At 35.9% G+C, this 21921-nt stretch overlaps 2 protein-coding genes across 2 annotated transcripts; both read right to left on the reverse strand.

The window, feature by feature from the left end:
* Positions 1–1722: 1722 nt before the first annotated feature.
* On the reverse strand, positions 1723–3978 carry LOC123870501 (peroxisomal catalase 1-like). Its single transcript, XM_045913828.1, has 2 exons — positions 3838–3978; positions 1723–3228 (listed from the first exon to the last, which is right to left on the reverse strand). The coding sequence occupies exons 1-2, from the start codon at positions 3976–3978 to the stop codon at positions 1723–1725; spliced, it is 1647 nt and encodes a 548-aa protein (XP_045769784.1).
* Positions 3979–4486: 508 nt separating this feature from the next.
* On the reverse strand, positions 4487–7512 carry LOC123870503 (catalase-like). Its single transcript, XM_045913829.1, has 4 exons — positions 7480–7512; positions 6832–6923; positions 6330–6417; positions 4487–5977 (listed from the first exon to the last, which is right to left on the reverse strand). Exons 1-4 carry the CDS (start codon positions 7510–7512, stop codon positions 4487–4489), a joined length of 1704 nt encoding a protein of 567 aa, XP_045769785.1.
* Positions 7513–21921: the final 14409 nt, after the last annotated feature.

The raw sequence follows: 21921 nt of genomic DNA on the forward strand, positions 1-21921 counted from the left end.
AAAATTTACATAGAAATCTTTGAGCCCCTGTAATTTTAAAACTACATATTATTTTTAGAAAAATAAAACACCACAGACACAGATATTAGTTAATATATATTATAATATATATAATCGAATAAAAATAAGAAAATATGAAAATATGTAGTTTTAAAATTACAGGGGCTCAAAGATTTCTATGTAAATTTTTAAGACCGCATAACTTCATCCATCCATCCATAAAATCCATGTTTTTTTATTTAGCTGTAACCTTAGTCTACAACAGCCATTGGCATGGAGTTTAATCTAAGGTAAAAGCTATTATTTTATATGTAATCTATAATTTTATAATCCTGAGTAATTGAATACAAATTCATGAATCATGAATTCATGATTAGTTGACACAGACGTAAAATGCGCTTCAATTTGATATAGTACCGTAAATTTTAAAAAATTAGTCATAACTTAATATTAAATTATTTGAATTGAATAATAAATATAAAATTAGGTTAAAATAATTTTCATATTATACTAAAAATAATATACTTATCGCGTGCTACTAAAAAATTAAGATCGGCCTTCGGCAAATACTCGCAGGTATTATTTATCCAATTATATATCCAGTATATCATAATAATACCTTCTTCGATACATTTCAGATTTAATTTATATACATAACATTTAGTTATGATATGGCTACGATCACGCGAATTGAAGACTTCTGCGATTTTGTTCTAAGATACAGAAGGATTTGGGAGCCTAACGCATAACTAAGTATCTAAAGAAACCCCTTTCTATACATATACTACTTTCTAGTTACTACAACTAAGTCAGGGAGACCAATTGAAAAATTGGACAGAAGTCAGTGAAGTGGGATTCAGAAGGTAATCATTGCTAGGCCAAACTTAATATTAATTACTGAATTATAATAAACAGATGTAGATAATATGAAGAGCATGCTGAGCTTGCACCTTAGACTTAAATTAATTTATGTGTATAATTCTGTTGGTGGTTCTAATTAAAAAAACCGGCCAATTGCGAGTCGGACTCGCATGCGAAGGATTCCGTAACATCGTACTAGATATACCTATCACCTTTATGTAGAACTCTGCAGTTAATAATGGTTTGCGCCATCTAAATAATATGTGATTTAGTAAATTCAATTTTTTTGGAACACATTTTAATTTTTTGTGTGATATAACCACAAATTCTCGGTTTTAGGGGTTTTCCTTTACTTGAGCTATAAGGCCTACCTACTTGCCATATTTCATGATTCTAGGTCAACGGGAAGTACTCTATACTTTTTCTTGACTGGCACGACAGACAGACAGAAAGACAGACAACAAAGTGATCCTATAAGGGTTCCGTTTTTCCTTTTGAGGTACGGAACCCTAAAAAAAATACTACGCTGATAATCGCGCTTCTGATTTTTTTTTCTAACTTTTTTGTATTTACTTTATAGTACAAGGAATAAGTAAAATATAGAAAAATATACGCCTTTATTGCAAAACAATGGAGCTCTTCTAATCTTTAAATTTTTTGACTTGATGAAATTAAAATAAAAAGAGAACCATGAAATTATCGTACTTGCGTACATTAAATGAAAAATAAAAAATGCTATAAGAGGTAACAAACATTTTTATTTATTAACTTAAAGTTATTTTTACAACATAAAAGTAGTAGGCGAGACAACACAAGATGGAGAATGTCTCGGCACAGAAAGATGGCGTCTTACAATAAATTTTAATGTTTCTTAATTGTACATTGCATTTTATTATGTCTTTTGTAATGATGCCTTAGTATCTTAATCGAGCTTGGCGGTGGAAGTCGTGGAGTTTCCAGAGCCGCTTCCAGACCTGTTGCAACCTTAATTCCTAAAATTGGATCCGCTAATGATAACAAACGCAATACTCTTCTTTGCATGTGTGGTGACACTGGTACCAGAGTAGAAACAGTGTTATTAACTAGTCTTTGTCTCTGACCTTCATCGCATAGATAATGGTTATAGAAGTAGGCTGGCACCTCCAAATCTATTGCATTAGCTTCCAAAATTTTGAATTTTTTCTTAGGCCTCGTAGGATCTACGAGTGGAATTGGACCGTTAAATGAATTTGGATAGTAATTTGGCGCATCTTTCATATTCTCTCCCACTGGAGGCTTACCGTCACGACTATAGACTTTCCAATATAAAGGTTCATTTATTTTAATTCTATTGTGATTAATACCTAAGCGGTAAGCCTGAGTCTCTCGATATGAAGATCGTCTAGTTCTGAACAAGTTATCCATTGGTCCTGGAATACCAGGTATTAAATTGCTTGGATTAAACGCACTCATTTCTACAGTTCTGAAGAAATTATCTGGATTCCTATTCAACACGAGGCGGCCAATAGGAACGGTATGATAAGTTCCTTTTTTCCACAGTCTGGTAACTTCAAATGGATTATAGTCGATATGTTTGATAGAATCCAGTGTCATAACATCCATTTCTAACTTCCAAGCAGGGTACTTTTTATACTCTATTGCATTGTATAGATCTCTATTATAATAATCAGGATCCCGTGCTCCGAGAGCAAGAGCTTCTTCTGTTGTGAGAATTTCAATACCCTGTTCAGGTCTGAAATTGAATCTAACGAAATACTTGTCTCCGTGTTTATTATTAATTTCAAAAGTATGAATTGCAAAGTATTCCATTTTTCTATAACCATTTGGTATTCCATAATCAGACAATACGTACAGAAATGAAGTCAATGTTTCTGGTTTCTTAGTAACGAAATCCCAACGAGTTGTAAAGTCAAACAGATTTGTTTTGGGATTCCGTTTAAAAGCATGAATGAAGCTCGGAAAATCTATTGGATCTCTATGAAAGAAAACAGGAGTACTGAGGCATAATAGATCCCAGTTACCTTCCCTTGTGTAAAATTTAACTGCAAACCCTTTTATATCTCTTGCGACATCGTTACCTCCGAGATTCTGTAATACTGTGGAAACGCGTACGAAAACTTGGGTCTTTTTTCCGACACCGTTCAGTACATCAGCTTTTGTATATTTGGATACATCGTGTGTTACTTCAAAATAACCAAACGCACCACCACCTTTAGCATGTACGAGTCTCTCAGGAATTCTCTCATCATTCATGTGAGTCACTAAATCTATATGATGTTGGTTTGAGAATGCATCAGAATTTAATGTGACAGTCTCTCTTATCTCTACTAATTTTCCAAAGCTTGTAGTGATTAAACCTACTGGTATCTGAAAATATAACAAAGAATAACTAAATACATACTAATTAGTAACATTTCATAGTAATCTTATATATGCGAAAGGGTGTTTTGCGATTCATCCGCATTACTAATTTTGATGAAATTCGGTTAGTATAGAGATAGCTTGCATTCCGAGCGGAGACGAAGATAGGCTGCTTTTTATCCCAGAAAATCGAACAGTTCTCACGGGACTTTTATAATCCCAGATCCACGCAAACAAAGTCATATATGACATCTAGTCTAGTTTGAAATATGGGCTTTATTCGATATTCGTTTCGTTAAAACTTTTATTTAAATAGTTTGAATAATTGCATATCCAAAAACTTTACACATATAATATGTATCTTATAAATTATTCGAACGAACTAGGCCTGCGGTGGGGTGATTTGCTATCTCAGTGATCAACACCAAATGATAGCCATCAAGTTCATTTGACATTGGTTGGTTCTACATTGCTGCCTTACTGAGTGATATTAAAATAATTATTTGTTGAAAACATTCAATGAATTAAAAATGAGCTCGGCTATTATTCAGTGCTATCGATGTTTTAGTGATCATTAACTCAGCTAATCACGCCGCAGTAATGTTCCCAACGTACTGAATGAGCGTTTCGGAATTCGTAAATCTGACATGTCGCCGGATCCGTTACATTCAAATATTCCTCAAACTTGTCACTGCACAACACATTGACCACTTGAACAAAAAATAACCAATAAACGTTACGTTTCCCACGAATCATTGTCGGAGTACGGGTTAAATCATAAGTAACGTCGATACTAGATAATATATGAATTGGGCGCGTCTGCTGTGTTTAGTAATCGACGCCTTGAATGATTAGGAGTGAAATCGTACTATCAAGTAATCGATTCATACTATTGCGAGTTATGTAAGAATTTGGAGTTCTGCTGGCAATTTATGAGATACTAACAATAGTTTTTTGAATGACTGTTATAAAGTAGGAACTTAAATAAATAATATTAGAAAATTTATAGCAAAATATTTCATTAGATAAAAAGTTAGAAAAAAAACACGTCAAAACAAATATGTAATTTTTATGTATTTTTCAACTGTAAATGTTACAATAAAACTGATAGTTAGCCTAATTATTCACTTTAATTAACAACTCATATCCGGTTGGAATGATAACAAGAATATTGGCATCTATAATATCTAGGTAAAACAGAATAATGCCAGCTAAATACAGGTTTCGTAGCTTAATTTTAATATTATTATGAGTACAAATAAAATCAACCCTCAGTACTATTTCTATTGGCACAATTCCTTGGAATCGGTATCCCGGGTAGCGATGGTGGTAGAGGAATTTGCTTTGCTACTTCCAGCTCTGCCTGGACCCTTCTTCCTAAATCTTGATCTGTTAACGTTAACAAACGTATCGCCCTTTTTTGCAAGTGAGGGGACACAGGCACCAATGAGAGAACAATGTTATTCACAAGTCTCTGTCTTTGGCCATCGTCACAAAGATAATCGTTATAGAAGTAAGATGCTGTTTCCAAATCAACTGCATAAGATTCGAGAATTGTAAATCTTTCCTTAGGTCTTGCAGGGTCTATATATGATACTGGACCATTAAAAGAATTTGGGTAGTAATTTGGTGCATCTTTCATATTTTCTCTCACTGGAGGTTTTCCGTCACGATTGTAGATTTTTTTCCAATATAGAGGCTCATTTATTTTAATATTATTGTGATTAACGCCCAAACGATAAACTTGAGTACCTCGATACGATAATTTCCTCGCTCGAAATAAATTATCCATTGGCCCCGGAATACCAGGTATTAAATTGCCGGGATGAAATGCACTCAATTCAACAGTTCTGAAAAAATTGTCTGGGTTTTTATTTAACACGAGACGTCCAATAGGTACAGTATAATAAGTTCCATTTTTCCACAGTCTGGTAACATCGAATGGATTATAGTCGATTTGTTTGATGGAATCCAGTGTCATTACATCCATTTCTAACTTCCAGGCTGGGTAGTTTTTATTCTCAATTGCATTGTACAGATCTCTGTTATAGTAATCTGGGTCTCGACCCCCTATAATCAGAGCTTCTTCTGTTGTAAGAACTTCAACCCCCTGTTCAGTTCTGAAATTGAATCTAACGAAATGTTTATCCCCGTATTTATTAATAATTACGAACGTGTGAATTGCAAAGGTATCCATTTTTCTATAACCGTTTGGTATTCCGTAATCTGATAATATGTACAAAACTCCAGTTAGTGATGCTGGTATTTTGGTGATGAAGTCCCAGCGCATTGTGAAGTCGTACAAATTTGTTTTTGGATTTCTTTTAAAACTATGAAGGAGAGTTGTAAAAATATTTGGATCTCTATGAATGAAAACTGGAGTGGTTAGGGTCACCAAGTCCCAGTTACCTTCCTTCGTGTAGAATTTGACTGCGAAGCCTTTAGGTTCTCTTGCAACATCATTGCCCCCGAGATTCTGTAGTGCTGAAGAAACACGGACAGATACGGGAGTTTTTTTCCCAATGCCGTTAAGAACATCAGCTTTTGTATAGTTGGATACGTCATGAGTTACTTCGAAGTAACCAAAGGCAAGGCTACCTTTAGCGTGCACGAGTCTCTCCGGGATTGTTTCAGCATCATCATGCGTTATTGAATCTATGCTGTATTGGTTTGAAAACAAGTCAGAGTTAAATGCTGTACTCTCTCTTATCTCTATTAGTTTTCCAGAGCTTGTAGTCATTATTCCTATCGGCTTCTGAAAATAAAATTAAAATGAAATGCCTATTCAACAAATTACGTTTTTAATGCAGCAATAATGCAGCAACTTGATTAAGTATAAAAAGTGTGATTGATTGAACGGATTTTCATAACCACTTCATGTGCTAGAATTCATGAAATGTTAATGTCAAAAATATTAAAATAAAATTGTTTACTTTGTCCGAAACTTTTATACATTTTTATGCATAACAGTTTTTGATTTAGCGTGCAAAATGTCGGAAAAAATACCCGAGTACGGAAACCTCGGTGCGCGAGTCTGACTCGCACTTGACTGGTTTTTTAAGCAAACTAAGGAAAACTAAAGCAGGTAGGTATATCTACCAACGTACTGGGTGGGTCTTCCCAAATTCGTAAAGTTGACATGTCGCTGGATCAATTTGACATGTCGAATTATAATATTTCTGAAACTCAATGTCACTGCACAACACACTGACTGTATTACAGATGAAAAACCAAGAAATGCTGCGTAACATATTTTTTTAATAAAATATTGTCAATATTTTTTTTTACATTACTAGAATATTAATAAAGCTGCTTGTATTATAATAACACTATAGTCATCACCTCGAATGAGTTAGAGTGAAATCTCTACCCAGGCGATTGCAAGTTATATGTATGAGAGTTTAAGTTTCTCTGGTAATTTTAAGATTATAAATATTATAATATACAAATTATATTCAAAAATACAGACGTAACTACATAGACTACAATAATAATTGTTAAAATTTAAATAGTACTTACGTATTATAATTTATTGGCGTAATCTAAGGCCGCGATAGCCAAAGGAAGGTATGTAGTATGTAATCATTTCTTTGCCCGATACATCATTACTTTGAATGAGGTGGAAATTGCCAAAATCTTTCTTTCTTCTTTCTTTTCTTCTGCTCTTCAGGTTTTTCGTAACTCTCATTTATTCTCAAATACTAAAGGGTTTTTAAATCTACTAATCAATATACTTAATTCACCTACATTCATTACGGGAATGAAATATGCCTGCTTGGCTCACGTAGCTAAATTAACCCAGGTGAATAACAGCTCGTTTAAATAGGCTGCGCAACCGTTGCGTAAGAGTAGACGTAGCGCGTACCATTGCGTTGTAATGTAGGGAACTGTATGAGACATGGCATACCGCTTGCGTGGCGTGAACGTTCGCGTAGACGTAATGCGTGCAGTTAAGTCTACGGGTTCACGCCCTTTACTACGCACGTGTCACGTGTAAGTGCTGCATACGCAATTGGTGTGAATCGGCCTTTATGTCTGCGACACCGCAGCAGGTTGATAACAATATGTATTAAATATTTATATAAATAAATAAGTACCTAAGCATTTCTAAAATTCATGCGGAGTCGAATTTAGTCAGCCCAGCGTTGTCTGTAAACACAATGTTCCATTCCATATTTAGACCGCACACCTGTTTTTAAGATAATTAAAAAACAACCAAGCGCGAATTTGACCCGTGACCCATTTCCGTCTACATACCGTCCGGGTCAATAATACTCCGCACCAAGGCATTTTGAACCTTAAACGAACCCACTAAAATGCATTTTCGTGGGTATTTAGATATACTTAAATAGATTCCCGAGACATTTTGCTATGCGAGTTATTGATTCATGCACGTGGCGCTAGGGATTAGAGTTTGCTAAACTATTTTCGCGGCAAAGACCTTAATGTAGTACCTAGGTAGTAGTAGGTACTACAATAATGACGGGTGATTTCCAACAAACTTTTTTGCGGGCTACGTCTCACAAACCCCCAACCCAAACAGAGGGGTGTTATAAGTTTAACTTGTGTATCTCTGTAATCTGTCTGTGGCATCGTAGCTCCTAAACTAATGAACCGATTTTAATTAAGTTTTTTTTGTTTGAAAGGTGGCTTGATCGAGAGTGTTCTTAGCCATAATCCAAGAAAATTGGTTCAGCCGTTTGGAAGTTATCAGCTCTTTTCTAGTTACTGTAACCTTCACATGTCGGGGGTGTTATAAATTTTTAATTTACACTTGTTGCTGTTACTACTAGCTGGTTAATTCCGGAAAAGCTGCATCATTCTCAATTGTTGTGGTTGGCTGAATATATTACAAGTACCTATTCTTATTACAACAATGAATTTGTAGCCAATAGTGAGTGAGTGTTGATCAATAACAGGTGGTGGCAATCGTCACATAGTACTGTCATACATATATAGGTAAATCATGTTATAAATGCGAAAGTGTGTCGGTATTTTACCTTTTCAGTGTCTTTTCGCGATCCATCATTTTGAGAAAAGGCATAGAGAAAGCTTGCATAACGGAGAATAGAGACGGACATAGGCTTGGAATTTTTTATCCCTATAAATAAAAAGCTCCCACAGAATTTGTAAAAACCCTAAATCCAAGCAGACGAAGTCGTGGATATCAGCTCTAAAGAATAAAGATTGCACTGATTCCACGTGCAGCTCCCGTTTACATAATATAATATAGAGAATCTTTATTTGCCGTAACATAATATGTAATGTCATCCATCGGAGATAAAGTGGGTAAGTAATAATTTATAGTTTGAGTTAAATCTAAGTTAGTTTAAAGAAATTGTAATACCCATTCAAAGTTAACCGGCTTCCATCTTAGACTCCATCATCACTTAACACTGGGTGTGTGATTCGCTAACACAGTGTCAAACATTGAACGATCACCGAATTCATTTGACATTGGTTGTTTTTACATTGCTGCTTCACTGCGTGATTTACAAAAATCGTAGAAAACCTTCAATGGAGCAAAAATAAATATCAATTAATGAACTCGGTGGTTATAATTCAGTATTAGATACTGAGTCAGCGAATCACACATATTGACTAATTTAACAGATGTTATACTTATCATAAATTAAAAAGTTACCCATGTATATTGATAAAATAAAACTATTAAATAAAACTTTAAACTAATCATGTAAAAAACCAAAAAAAGACGCTTTTTACACGCCCTACGTAATAGAATATACGTTAATTTATTCATACGATCAAATTCGATATAATATGGGTGCAGTTATCGATATTTCACACTCAAAATTGACAAAATATAACTTGGACACGTTCTATAAAGCGGATGGAAGTAACGATCCGTTTGACCTAGAAACTGAAACAGTTTTCCTAAGGGTAAGTAACTATTTGTGTCACAATATGCATAATGGTTGACATTTCTACATTATATAACAAAAGCAGATTCCACTTCAGCGTCGTGTGCTAGTATTTAGGTTTTTGAAAGAGTGCTCTTCATACTTCGCTCCAAGTCGAGTATAAGAGCATGCTATTCCAATCAACATTTACGGGCGAGACATAGTCAAGAGCGAGATGCACGATATTTCAACGCGAATAAACGCTTAGTATAATTAAGTTAATTTTTGCAGACTATCAATACTTTTATTATTTCCAACTCGTAGCATTAGGACCCCAAAGTTTACCTGTTTTTCGAACTATGTGATCCACATATTCAGAGCCTCGTAATCTGTTGCGCTATGTCGGTTAATCTGTTTCTCCTCATTATTACAGCTTTGATCACGTAGAGAAACACCGAACAACTCTCTCTATCAATCGCCCGTAATGCGTCGGGCTCCCAAACCATCCTTCCAATCCCCCTCCTCCCCCTTTTTAACCTTAAAAAAGTCGAAGAAGAAGGGAGAGTCTTACTTACTCCAAATCCTTCAAATCCCCTCCTCAACTATGAAGAAGTCGAAGAAGAAGAATTGGGAGTCCTACACCTCAACAATGAATTAACGACGCAGTGAGCGATTTTACAAAGTCCAACCAAGTTTTTATTGAAAAACTTGGCAAAAATACAAGTTAGGGACGCGTAGCGTGAAAAAGGTCGTTAAGAATGTAAATTCGAGTTCGGTTAGCATTTTAATCACGTCCAAGGGAAAACTTCGCAGCTTTGAGATGCTATTTAGCTAACGAAGGAACTTTGTATTTAAAGTTTTAATGATACCTCCTACCTACGACGAACTTTTTAACACTGCTAGAAAATTCCTGGTTAAGGGCAAATACAAAATGCAAAAGAAATTGTCAGAGAATTTTTTCTTTGGTGATTTTTCGGCGATATGGTGTATCCCTGTAGGTGTACAATTCTTTCTCAGCGTTGTATCCTTTCTTTATGGTTTTTTTTTTTCAAAAAATATTGCCGGTGTCATTTGAAAAGATCTAAGACATGCATAAATATAACATTTATTACATACTTACATACCTCATGAATACATACACGAAACCTTAAAACATTACTCTCGTTTTTTCGGACAGTCGTGTAATAAATAAGGTCTGCGGTGACCCTAAAAATATTTTATTTAAAATTTTCAGTAGATTCAACTTTGTAACAACGAATAGAAGGTTAGGGACAAAGAAACAACATCCAAACAAAAAGATTCTAAGAGATTCTATGAAAACACAAGCAGTGTTGTCTCGCCATTACCAACGTAGCTTGAACCGAGCCTCTTCATAAAGGCCGCTGAAAATGTAAGTAATTGTTTAGACCACAATAATACTTTACGGTTCACAATAAAATGGTTTCGTTCCACATTTGTACTCGCTCGTAATTATGGCTACCTATCACACCAAATTAAATGAAAGCCTTTGTAAGCACTTATACAGGGCTTAAGGGGCATGAGACGGACCTGCCCGCGAAATTCAAATTTAATTTGGTTTTTTGCAATTTGTAAACTAATACGACAACGTAGGCTTATGGTATTTTAATTGCGACAATGGCAGTATCATCCTCACAGGTTTATATAAAAATCTTTACTTGAAAGGGTCCAGTTTAAGAAATTAATTCTAGTATCGACTATTCTCACATTTTAGTCGATACTAGAACAACTGTTATGCAGTTTAACACAACACAACACAATGTCTCGGTGTCAGAGGAGGCCGTAGGAAAGTAAAGTTTACGGCCACAAATCTTCAAGGTATTTGATGTCGTTGGCTTACACGCTTCACAAACTACAGTTTTATCTACACTGGATTCTTCATTTATGAACCCTAACCGTACATTAACCTTAACCGTAACCCTCGTCAGTGACGCTGCGACAGGGCTAGATACCTAGATATGCAATTGTAGGGAACGTCAATTGGAAAATCACTCGAATGACATTTCCTACATTTTTAGTACATTAATCTGTCACTCTGTCATGTCGTTACTTACGCGGCGCCACTGACGCGACAGTAAAAAGTCAGCCTTTTAAATAGTTGATACTAATCTTATACTAATATGATGTTGGCTTACGGAATTTTCATCAATTTTAATTTTGTTTGGTAAAAGCACGCCGCACATTACGGAATAATTTCATAATAATAGGTATGCTTTGTGCAAGGCTTTGTGTTGGAAAATGTGGGCGGTGATTATTGCTTCCCTGTTTCATAATATGATTATTGTTTACTAAACGATAACCGCGACTTTGTTCGCGCGGATTTAGGTTTTTCAAGCCATCAGGAAAGTATTGACTGGCCTCTCTTAACTGGTGAAATTGACTTTAGATTAGATGTTTTGCTGGACACAAAATCTACTTAAAATTCATGATTAAATAACGACTATAAACATAAATAAGTCGTAACAGAATTTCATCCCGAAGCAGAAAATAACGAAATTACGTAACACTCGCGAACAATGCTACGCGGAGTAGGAAAGTTTAATGCTTACCTAACTTAGTCAGCTAGTTTATATAGAGTTTATAGTATATATACAGACACCTTGGCTTCGCTGTATGTATTTACTTACTTAAAGTTACTTATGTGCTTTGCTGTTTAAAGTACATCCGTGCATTTCGTCGAATTGAAGCGACAATCTAATTCGTACTAAACTAATATTATAAATGTGTGTAAAAATTAAAGTGTGTGTAAAAGTATGTGTGTCTGTCTATTTGTCTGTCTGTTACCTTTTCACGGCCCATCCGCCGTTTGGTACAGAGAGCTTGCATCCTCGAACACCTTGTACCATAGATAAGTCTTTCTTTTATCTATGCCTTGTGCGAAGCGATTCGTTTCCTCGTTTCTAATACGCATTGCTATAATACGGAATGTGCTTCCGGCTTCCTTGTTCCCCGCCAGGTACAATATTAGAACTTTCAAAAGAAGAGGTAATAAGCATATTCTGAGACTGCATTATCACCTACAAGTTGGTCTAACTGTAGTCAAACGCATTCCTATAATATTGTTTTAAAAGAATCCGCGGACACGAAGGCGACTTTGTTCCAGAAAATCGAAGAGTTCCCACGGGATTTCCATACAGTAAATATAAGCCACGTAGCTGAATTCACTGAATTCCGTAGCGCCATCTGAATCAGGGTCGCAGCTGAAAATCAGCGCTGTACGTATGCTTTTGTGTTTGGAATTTTTTTCAGGTTTTACAACACACCATACAGTTTGTTTCGGCATTCCTTCTGCTTGGGGAGTTTTAGCTTAAATAAAATTATCAAGAGCTGGAGGCCCCTCGATAACCTAACCTTTAGGTTCAACTAGTGGTGTGTGTCATACTTTATAAATAAACGATTTTTTCTTTCTATTAATACTTTTACGTTTTTTAGGGTTCCGTACCTCAAAAGGAAAAACGGAACCCTTATAGGATCACTTTGTTGTCTGTCTGTCTGTCTGTACTTCCCGTTGACCTAGAATCATGAAAGGTAGGTAGGTAGGTCTTATAGCACAAGTACAGGAATAAATCTGAAAACCGCGAATTTGTGGTTACATCATTTAAAAAAAATTAAAATGAGTTTCAATTTTCAAAGCAAGATAACTATACCAAGTGGGGTTTATTATGAAAGGGTTTCACGAATACATTCTAAAACAGATTTTTATTTATTTTTGTGTATAATAGTTTTTGATTTATTGTGCAAAATGTTGGAAAAAATACCCGAGTACGGAACCCTCAGTGCGCGACTCTGCATCGCGCTTGGCCGGTTTTTTTTGATTCTAGACTTTTTCCTTATAACCGTCACTTATACAAAGTATCTATTGCTACTAATTCAGAATGCTTTCCTTTGATGCTAGACATTAATAAGACATAATGAATCCCACAGGGAGCCATTATGTCGATGTCGGCAGTGGGAGTAAGGTAATACTTATTACCGCACCCACGCCGTAACATGACAATTTGGTGTAAAAATAGATTATGATCAAGAAGAGTGGTGGTAATTCACTAAAGATGGAAAGAATTTTATTATGAAGTATCTATTTTTGGAATGGCATGCCACGCTAGTTTTATATGCTTACCTAACTTTGACATTAAATAATATATTATGTACCTACCATATACCTACACAAAGTTGATTTTCATGTATGGGAAATACATGAAAAAGGTGCATGCTAGGGCAAGAAAAAAAAATTTTTTTTTCTCACTTTGAAAAAAAAAATATTTCATACACCCAAAATATTATGTTCATAATAATCTACGGAACCCTAAAAGAGTGAGGCCAAAACCCGCTTTTGACCGTTTTTTTTTTTTTGCAAACGTGCGTGTGTATAAGTGCGTGCTTAATAAGATAAATACACACCTCCGTCCGTACGCACCTTCTTTTATATAAAATACTTATTAAATTACGCCAGCGGCGCGTGAATTAAATTGGGATGATGAAAATGGGATCTATGTCAAAAATAAATTATTTCTTAGGAACTACAAAATTAGTAAAATCCACGTTACTTTTAGTTTTAAGTTTGCGTAACCACCTTTACACGTGTTTTTTTTATCGCTGGGAAATGAGTTTACGCATTAAGTATGTACCGGCCAAGAGATGACCGGAAACCCAGCGGCGCGTTGCTCCTGCGCATCGCCTGGTGACTGGGTTACGGGAACGCCGAAGCAATCAACCGCGACCCAGCCAGCAACGTCCGCTGAGGTGGAAATTCCACCGGGGAGAGGGCTCTCTCCGTCACTCGTTTCATACAATCGTAGTTCCAATTTAATTTGAATATTAAGCAACCAAAGTCCATGAAATTTTGCAGACATATTCTAGAAACTAATATCTATGTCTGTGGTTTTCCAGATTTCTGTTAAAATATTCGGTTTCAAAGTTACGCGGTCTTAGAAATTTTCATACAAATCTTTGAGCCCCTGTAATTTTAAAACTACATATTTTTAGAAAAATCTAAAACACCACAGACACAGATATTAGTTTCTAGAATATGTCTGCAAAATTTCATGGACTTTGGTTGCTTAATATTCAAACGAAAATGGAACTACGATTGTATGAAACGAGTGGAAACGAGTGACGGAGAGAGCCCTGTTAATAGTACAGTAGTAGATATACTATTATTATAAGCCTACCCCTAAAACTTTTGTTTTTTAATTTTTGATTTTTTTAAATGTCTTTTTACAGTAGTAGTAGTAGTAGTTTAATAGTAGCAACTATGTACTTTGCTAGGTGGCTTAGGTTAGGCTTAACTATTCGTTGCTAGGTGGTTCCCTCATTGCACGCGAGCCAAGGCCGTTAAAATTAATGTAGCGTCGTTTAGCACCGTGCGCTATAAAATAACAATGAATTTTAATTAGGATAACATTAGACATGCTTCAGTTATGATTGTTTAGTACGCCATTACTAATTTCGGACTAAAGAAATCGGTCTTGCTAAGAAAAAAACTATATTTGACTGGCGGCTTGCTCGGGCTTCGCACGGGTAGCTTATTACGATTATCGTAGGGATTTCTAATTTTTAGGGTTCCGTACCTCAAAAGGAAAAAAGGAAGCCTTATAGAATCACTTTGTTGTCTGACTGTCTATCTGTCTGTCTCTTTTGAAAAAAAAATATAGCCTATGTTACTGAGAAATAATGTAACTAACTAATAAAAGAATTTTAAAATCGGTTGCGGAGTTCCAGAGATTACCCCCTACAAACAAACTTACAAACCATAGTTCACCACGCTGGCCTAGTACGGATTCATACACCTTGTCTAATATTAGGAAGAACTCTCAGGCATGCACAGTACCTACCTCCCGTTGTTTTCTTTGCCGTTAAAGCCAGCTATACCCAAGTACCCATCGATGGTTGTACCTAATTAAAGAACCGGCCAAGTGCGAGTCAGATACTCGCGCACCGAGCGTTCCGTACTTGGGTATTTTTCCCTACATTTTGCTCGATAAATCTAAAACTATCATGCATAAAAATAAATAAAAATCTGTTTTATAACATACAAGTAAAGCTCTTTCATATGATACCCCACTTGGTATAGTTATCTTATCTACTTTGAAAATTGAAACGTATTTTAATTTTTTTCTAATGATATTACCATGAATTCACGGTTTTTGGATTTATTTCTTTACTTGTGCTAAGACCTACCTATCTGCCAAATTTCATGATTTTATAGGTCAACGGGAAGTACCCTATAGGTTTTCTTGACAGACACGACGGACGGACGGACGGACAGACAGATAGACAACAAAGTGATTCTATAAGGGTTCCGTTTTTCCTTTTGAGGTACGGAACCCTAAAAATAACATTAAAGGAAAATTTCCAACATTTAAATTAAATCCTAGGATTCCATGGTCGGTAACAGCTGTGGTCGGAAGGAAACGTCATTGCAAAAGGAAAATTTTCGTCATGGAATCGCGACCACCTGAAGGTTCCTTGTGATTGTATGGGGGCGTTTAAAAATTTCCCCCGGGTCGTTATACCCCACCGCCCGCGCGTGTGTTAGGTCCGTTTATAGCAAACGATAAAGCGGGGTTTCGACTTTTGACTATCTCTCAGTTCACGATAGTTATGAAACTTTAAGAAAACCTCAAATGTCCTTATGAAACGACTACGTATCTATACTAATAAATAAAATTGAAGTGACTATCTGTTTGTTTGACTATCTGCTAATCTTTGGTATGGCTGAACCTATTTTGACGGGACTTTCACAGACAAGTAGAAGATTAACCAAGGAGTAAATTAGGCTACTTTTTTAACCGACTTTAAAAATGGAGGAGGATTTTATTAAACCCATCCCCTTTGGTTTCTACACAGCATCGTGCCGGAACGCTAAATCGCTTGGTGGCACAGCTTTGCCGGTAGAGTGGTAACCAGACCAGAAGAAATTTATAAATTATAAAATTCCAAATCCCCTACCGGGAATTGAACCCGGTGCCTCCCACTGATAAGACTACAGCGCTCATCACTGCGCCACGGGGGACGTCAACACTACGCCAGAAAAAAGAACTATCCAGAAATGCTCGTTTCTTCGTTATAAGACTTCATAAAAGGCTTTTCTAAAATATTCCTGAATCTTATCCGTTTTTATTTGTACCCAACGACCTAGATACTTAGTCGTAAAATGTAAAAGCACTTCGTTGCTCCTTCCAATGCTCCCAACGTAACAAACCTTTATACCTTTCTGCTACAGACAGCTATAATTCTTGGCGCTGTTTCGCAATGTTCCTTCTCCGTAATAAATTCGTTGTCCTCACAGAAGCTGATATTTGCATTTTATTGGGTGAACAATACAAACAGCGTTGTATAATGTGCACACTCATCATTTTAGATGTAGAAACGTCTGTTTTATTATACGCGAGTAATCTTCTATTGAATTTAGGGTGAATATATTATTTTTGAAAACTACAAGCGTGTGCCGATGGTTTCTTGAGCTTTAATCAATGGCTACAATACAAAATTTTATATTCTAAATCTTTCATTCTTCTGTGAAATACATTCAAGTATGATAAATTTTATATTGCTCGCCGCGTCGTCTGAGAACAGCGGTCCTTTGCGACTCGTTTGATGTTATCTGTCCATGTTAGGTCTTTCAACGCTGCGCTTTCCGGTTCGATGTCGCCATACTAGCACCTTGGAATCTAACCGTCTAAGTATCGGTTTTTCGAACTATATGCCCTGCCCACTGCCACTTCAGCCTCGCAGCCCATTGAGCTATGTCGGTTACTCTGATTCTCCTACGGATCTCCTCATTTCTGATTTGATCAGGCAGAGAAACTCCACTCCCTCCATCACCGTCGAGTAACTCTAATGACTCTAACTCTATTTCTTGTGAGGCCCATAGTTGGCGATCTTTCACTTCTAATCTATCTTATCGTATTCCGCATTAAACTGAAGGTTGTACCTCATCCATTATTTCATATTGGTGCGATTTTTTGGAAGAATAATCCGGTGGGCTCCCACGATCCTTACGAAGTTATTCCGCCTACGATTCCACTTTGGTCTATGAGTATACGACGACTACAAATACAACTGATTTGAAACGAATGGATAGCTCAATTTTACTATCATAACTATATTTTTATTTTTTTTAAAAGAATATTAGCCATGTGAATCATGACTAACATTCCCCTTTCCCCTCCAACTAAGCGTAAAGCTTGTGCTAGGAGTGGGTACGACAATAGTGCAACGGGTAGGGATTGAACCGGCGACCTTTTGGATTTCAGTCCGCTCCTATAACCGTTGAGCTATTGAGGCTTTTGAATATTAATATTATTCACTTACCAAAAATACAAATTAAGGTTAGTAGGAAAATCTCCAAAGATGTAAGTCACCAATCACATTATGGGGAGTGCCGCAGCTTATCAATAGTACTCAATCATAAGAAATGGGGGGGAATGAAAGACGCATTACAACCTCAAAACATACTCGTACGTTGAAGTTATAAAAGTAATATCTCTGATAGAACATGACGTAATGCGGGTAGGCGTGGGTCGGACTTATTTCCTCGGTTTTAGTAAAGTAGTAACAGTAGGGTAGTTTATTATAAATTAATAATACTTATGTACAATTTTTTTTTTTTTTTTTTTTTTTTTTTTTTTTTTTTTTTTTAATAAATAAATTGTTTATTGCAGCCAAAATTTTACAAAAGTTACAACTTATTCTAGACAAAATTACAACTAAAACAACTAAAATATAATTTAAAATAATTTAGTATTAACCTAATAAAACTGACAAAACTAGCACAAATTATATTGTTGATCCACTGTCCCTAAACTCGGTAAACCTGTATCTTAGGCGACAGTGCTCTCCTTTACTAATTGAGTCATAGTTAATAGTTAATATGTAATACATAATTTACTATTTTAATTTACATAAAATATTTCAATTTTTTATATTATTTTTGTATACAATACAAGGTGTGCTTGTAGTGTGTATGCGTGTGTGTGTAAGTGTGTATGTGTGTGTGTGCGTGTGTGCGTGTGTGTGTGTGCGTGAGTGCGTGTGTCTGTGTGAAAGTGTGCAAGTGTTATATATATTATATATGTAATACGTTTGAAATTGTTATGTTATTAAGTAGGTATGTTACGTTTGAACTTCCAGCATTTTTTCAGTATCAACGTACGTTTGTTTGAGTAGCCATTCTTTAACTCGTTTTTTACATTCACTTCTATTTAGTGGATAAATGTTAATAGCTTTATTAATTTTATTGTACAGTCTACAGCTAACGATGTGATATTGTCTCCCAGCAAGTGCAGTTTTATGTCTTTCAGTTCGAAAAATTACATCCATTCTTCTCTTTACCAAATTTTTATCATAACTAACGGAATTATGTTTGCGTATAATAATATGGAATAAGTATAGTTGGCGGACTGTTAGAACTTTGCAGTCTTTATATAATTTTGTTGTTGGATATCTGAAAGGTTTTTTAGTCATTACTTTCAAAATCGATCTCTGTGCTCTTTCTAGCTGTAGCATCGCAGTTTTAGTACTCCCTCCCCAGACCGATATACAATACTTGAGTAATGATTGGGATATTGCATAATATACCATAAAGATAGTGTCTCTACTTACTGATGACCTAAGGTTCTTAAATATATATATTAATTTTCTTATTTTTGATGTTAAATTTGATAAATGTAATTTCCACGACAAAGTGTTATCTATGAGAAGACCAAGATATTTTATGTTTTTAGCATATTCTACAGCAGGACAATCACAATTTGAGTTATTATCAAAAGAGTTACAGATATGGGCTTTCAAGCATAAATTAGGGGAGGGTTGAGATGCAGCAGAGGGTGAGAAGGTGAGGAATTTAGTTTTGGTAACGTTTAGGCTCAGTAAATTTGCAGCTAACCAATCCGACACCTTTTTTAGTCCAAACTCAGCATTTTTAAAGGTATTTTCCCATGTGTTCCCTGTAATGAGTAAGACAGTATCATCAGCGTAAGATATAATTTTGCAATTTGGAATAGCCAGGCGACAGAGATTATTTATGTATATGAGAAATAACGTGGGGCCCAGTATGCTACCCTGGGGGACACCGTAAGTAAGAGGCATTTCATCGCTAAGGTATTCATTTACTTTAACTTGCTGCGAGCGGTTTGTCAAGTAATCTTTGAAAATATCCAGCGCTATACCCCTGATACCTATGTTATCCAATTTTTTGAGTAGTATGGGGATAGAAACAGTGTCAAATGCTTTGGATAAGTCCAGGAAAACCCCAACGCATTTTAGTCTCTGATCTAAGGACCTAGTAATCGTTTCGGTTAAATTGAGAGCCGCGTCTTCTGTTGATTTCTTTTTCCTAAAACCATACTGATTAGGAGATATAAGATTTTGCGATTCTAAATAGCCAACTAATCTGTTATTTAAGACTTTCTCAAATATTTTTGAAAGCGAAGTCAGCATTGAAATGGGTCTATAATTATTGACACTGCTTCTATCACCACTTTTGAATATAGGTGTTACCAAAGCTTTTTTAAAACAATTTGGAAAAATACCTTTCGATAAAGAGAGATTGCAAAGTCTGGAGATAATCGGAGCTAAGTTAGTACAACTTGTTTTTAAAACCTTTGTTGGAATACCATCCCATCCAACTGCACTATTTGATTTTAGGCTCATTATAATAGTTTCTATTTCCTTTTGATCGGTAGGTAATAAACCAAAAGAATTTACAGGAGAAATAGAATCATCTAAGCTACCAATAGACGAGAAGTTTGGTTTTGAGATAATCTGTGTCGCCAATCTATTTCCCACTTCTACAAAATAACTGTTCACAAGATTAAGAGAGGTTTGAGGATCGGGTTGAAGTTGTAAAAGCTCTATAGGGGGAGGGGTTGTAGAGGTAATATTTGAAACTTTTTTTATTACTTGCCAAGTACCTTTCATATTGTTTTTGGTTTTTTTCGGTAGATATTCTTACTTGTACTTCATCTAATACCTTGAACTCTTACATTTATATAATAACTAGAGGATGCCCGCGACTTCGTCCGCGTGGATTTAGATTTTTATAGATCCCGTAGGAATTGTTTGATTTTCCGGGATAAAAAGTTGCCTATTTCAGTTACAGGGACGCAAGATACTTCGGTACCAAATTTCATACAAATCTGTTAAGTGGATGAGTCTTTAGGAATCCCGCGGGAACTCTTTGATTTTCCGGGATAAAAGTAGCCTATGTCCGTCCCCGGAATGTAAGCTAACTCTGTACCAAATTTCATTAAAATCGGATCAGCGGTTGAGCCGTGAAAACGTAGCAGACAGACAGACAGACAGACAGACACACTTTCGCATTTATAAAATTAGTATGGAAGTATGGATGGATGGATACTATCTTATGCCCGCTACTTCGTGGACTACACCAATTTTGAACCCTTAATGTTTATATGGGTCCCTAACCTGCAATAAAACAATTTTATTTTTATTTTATTTTATTTTTTACATTTTCAACATCCTTTCTTAGCGGATGTCTACGTCATAACAACTATCTGTCTGGCTTTCAGCCCGATCCCTCCAGTAGTTTGAGCTGTGCGTTAATAGGTCAATCAGTCAGTCAGTCAGTCATGGAATATGTTTTGAACAATAAACCGTTTATTTATTAATAGTTTTTTTATTAGTATCTAGTAGTTAAAATCCCGAAAGAACTGTTTGATTTTCCGGGATAAAAATTAGCCTATCTCCATCTCCAATCTGGAACAATTACATTAATTTATATTATAGCTATTACAAAAAAAGTTATCATTGAGATCTAAACATAATATGTCGCTGGGTCTAAATAAGACAGATTACAGTACAGTTCAGATTAGTCCTATATTAATCCTCTTTCCGCCTGCAGATATTTTCAGATGTAATAGAAAGAGGGTGGCCTTTGTTCCAGATAGGCTTTGTTTAACTGTCGAGAACTTAAAAGGCCTACAGAGTTATTTGTGTCGGATTGCGGGGGCGGTTTTTTGGAATAAACGTTAGGTAGTTTTGAAGAAGACAAATAGAACTGTTGCGTCTGATTTTGGCACAAGTTGGTATGTACCTAGTATGATTTTTTGACCTCCCTGACGTTCAAAATATCTGGCAAAATATCGTAAAGAAACCTCCATGCCTGAGATTTGTACATAATGCTGTCAAATGTGCCTGGAATCTGCCAATCCGCACTTGGCTGCCGCCCTGCAATCCTTTCTTATTCTGAGAGGAGACCTGTGCTTAGTAGTGAGCCGGGCGATATGGGTTGTTCCTTATGTTGATGATGATGACTCAAAATTGAACTCTGGACCCTCTAAAAAGGAGGCCGAAATCATAACCTCAAGCTATCTCAGGTTGTTTTTACCTGAAAGTCCTGAAACAAAAGTCTTTATGACGTCACAAATGCGGAGCTGCAAGTAAAAGTATTGCAGATAAGCACGTTTTTCAATTTCAGTTGATCTGCAATTTTATAGTTTTCTACGTTTCGAAATGGAAGCGTTCACTGAAGGATGGATCTGTTTTTATTCTATTGAAAAGGTATTTTTAAAGTCTCGGGAAATGAAGGCTAGATAAATTTACTTTGGAAATGAAACGTTGTTTTTGTAGAAGAAATGGGCTTTTTTTTGTTCAGATACAAATGCCCTTGACTGCAATCTCACCTGATGGTAAGTGATGATGTCTAAGATGGACGCGGGCTAACTTAGAAGGGATCTGGCATGGGTTTCTACACGGCATCATAACCCGTTTAACCGATTTTGACGAATTATGGTACAGAACAGAGATAGCTTGCATCCGCTAGCCGACTTTTCCGGAAAAATCAAAGAGTTCTTACTGG

Source organism: Maniola jurtina, chromosome 12 (genome assembly GCF_905333055.1).
Source record: "Maniola jurtina chromosome 12, ilManJurt1.1, whole genome shotgun sequence".
Lineage (NCBI taxonomy): Eukaryota > Metazoa > Arthropoda > Insecta > Lepidoptera > Nymphalidae > Maniola > Maniola jurtina.